Source organism: Rosa rugosa, chromosome 1 (assembly GCF_958449725.1).
Source record: "Rosa rugosa chromosome 1, drRosRugo1.1, whole genome shotgun sequence".
NCBI classification, from domain to species: domain Eukaryota; kingdom Viridiplantae; phylum Streptophyta; class Magnoliopsida; order Rosales; family Rosaceae; genus Rosa; species Rosa rugosa.
The window spans coordinates 37,521,056-37,522,711 of NC_084820.1; the positions used below are offsets into that span (position 1 = coordinate 37,521,056).

The following is a 1,656-nucleotide window of genomic DNA, read 5'->3' on the forward strand; positions in this document are numbered from 1 at the left end:
GTACACGAACAGTTCCGGTTCGACAGATTCGGTTCGTTCGTGTAAATTGCAGTTTTGGATGCCTTAACAATCACCAAATTGGCTGAAATTTTGCAGAGATGATCTATACATTAGGACCTAAAAACTGAACAGTTAAGATCAAAATATGTGATAGGAAAGTGGGTGAAAACCGGAAATCCGTACCGAAATTTTGATACGGACGTTCGCGCCTGAGAAAAATTCTATATATATATATATATATATATAGACACACACACACACAGATTCTATCCAGAGCGGAGCTCCGCTTTGAAATTAACGAACTATACAGTATATAGAACAAAGCTTGTTGAAGTTTTCTTGCGTTGAAATAACCGTAAAATCACATAAATTTTATTGATAATGCAGCATATGAAAATTTGTCACTGAATACAAATCTTGTCCAACTAGTGACAATCCAATGGGAATGCACTCCTAAAGCAAACAACAAGAAGAGGTTACTTAATTTTGGTCTGGAATTGTGTATCCTTTTTAGTTTTCCACTTAACAGTTGCTAATCTTCAAAGCCACTCATCAGCTAAGGAATATGATTTCTGAACTTGAAGTAGGTTCTTGGTAATTGATTGCTTGATTTGCGTCCATTGAACTTCCGGGAAGGTGTTGGAGAAACTTTGGGATCGGGGGTATACCAACATCTAAAGCTCCTTCGAGAATTTGAACAACCTGCCTCATTGTTGGCCTATCCTTCTCCTCATATTGAATACACCAACACGCAACTTTGCATGCTCTAATGAGTTCATCTTTGTCAGCATTACCTCCCAACCTGTAATCAACTAGGGTAAGAACATCTTGTCCTTTAGTTACTACATTTGCAACCCGAGTAGGAGTGTAGTTTTCCAATCCATCATCTAACCCTTCACTGTTTCTCCTTCCAGATATAACCTCAAACAGCAACTTTCCATAGCTGAAGTCATCGGCTTTTGGAGTGATGGCTTCACCTGTAAGCCATTCTGGTGCTAGATATCCAACAGTCCCTCTCACAGTTGTCAGAACTCGACTATGGTGTCTGCCAATGAGTTTTGCAAGACCAAAATCTGCAACTTTTGGACTATATTCTTCATCCAACAAAATGTTCTCTGGCTTAATGTCACAGTGTATTATACAATCTCTACAGTCCTCATGGAGGTAAGCCAATCCTCTCGCAATGCCTATGGCAATATGATATCTTGCTTTCCAATCTAAGATTAGTGGATGGTTTTGAACTAGAACAGATTGTAGAGAGCCATTTGGCGCGTAGTCATAAACTAAGAGTCTTCTTGTAGAATCTGCACAAAACCCACGTAGGCGAACAAGTTTAATGTGTTGGATCGCCCCAAGAGTTCTCACTTCAACCTGGAATTGCTTTTCACCCTGCAACAGACTCTTTAGTTGTTTCACTGCTATGGGAGTTGAATCAGGCAATATCCCCTTGAAAACTGAACCGAAAGCTCCTTCTCCAAGTTTCTCTGACAAGTTTTCTGTTGCTTTTGTTAAATCTCTGTAGTTGAACAGCACTAGAGAATCCTCAAAAGACACCAATGCTCCAATAGACTGTCTATGTCTGACAACTACCAGCACAATGCTAAAGAGAGTAACGGTGCCTGCAAGTACTCCAACCACAATCCAAGTAGTCTCCAT

General features: G+C 39.9%; 1 protein-coding gene across 1 annotated transcript; it reads right to left on the reverse strand.

The window, feature by feature from the left end:
• Positions 1-552: 552 nt before the first annotated feature.
• On the reverse strand, positions 553-1,656 carry LOC133727259 (G-type lectin S-receptor-like serine/threonine-protein kinase At2g19130). The gene has a single exon (XM_062154864.1). The coding sequence runs from the start codon at positions 1,654-1,656 to the stop codon at positions 553-555; it is 1,104 nt and encodes a 367-aa protein (XP_062010848.1).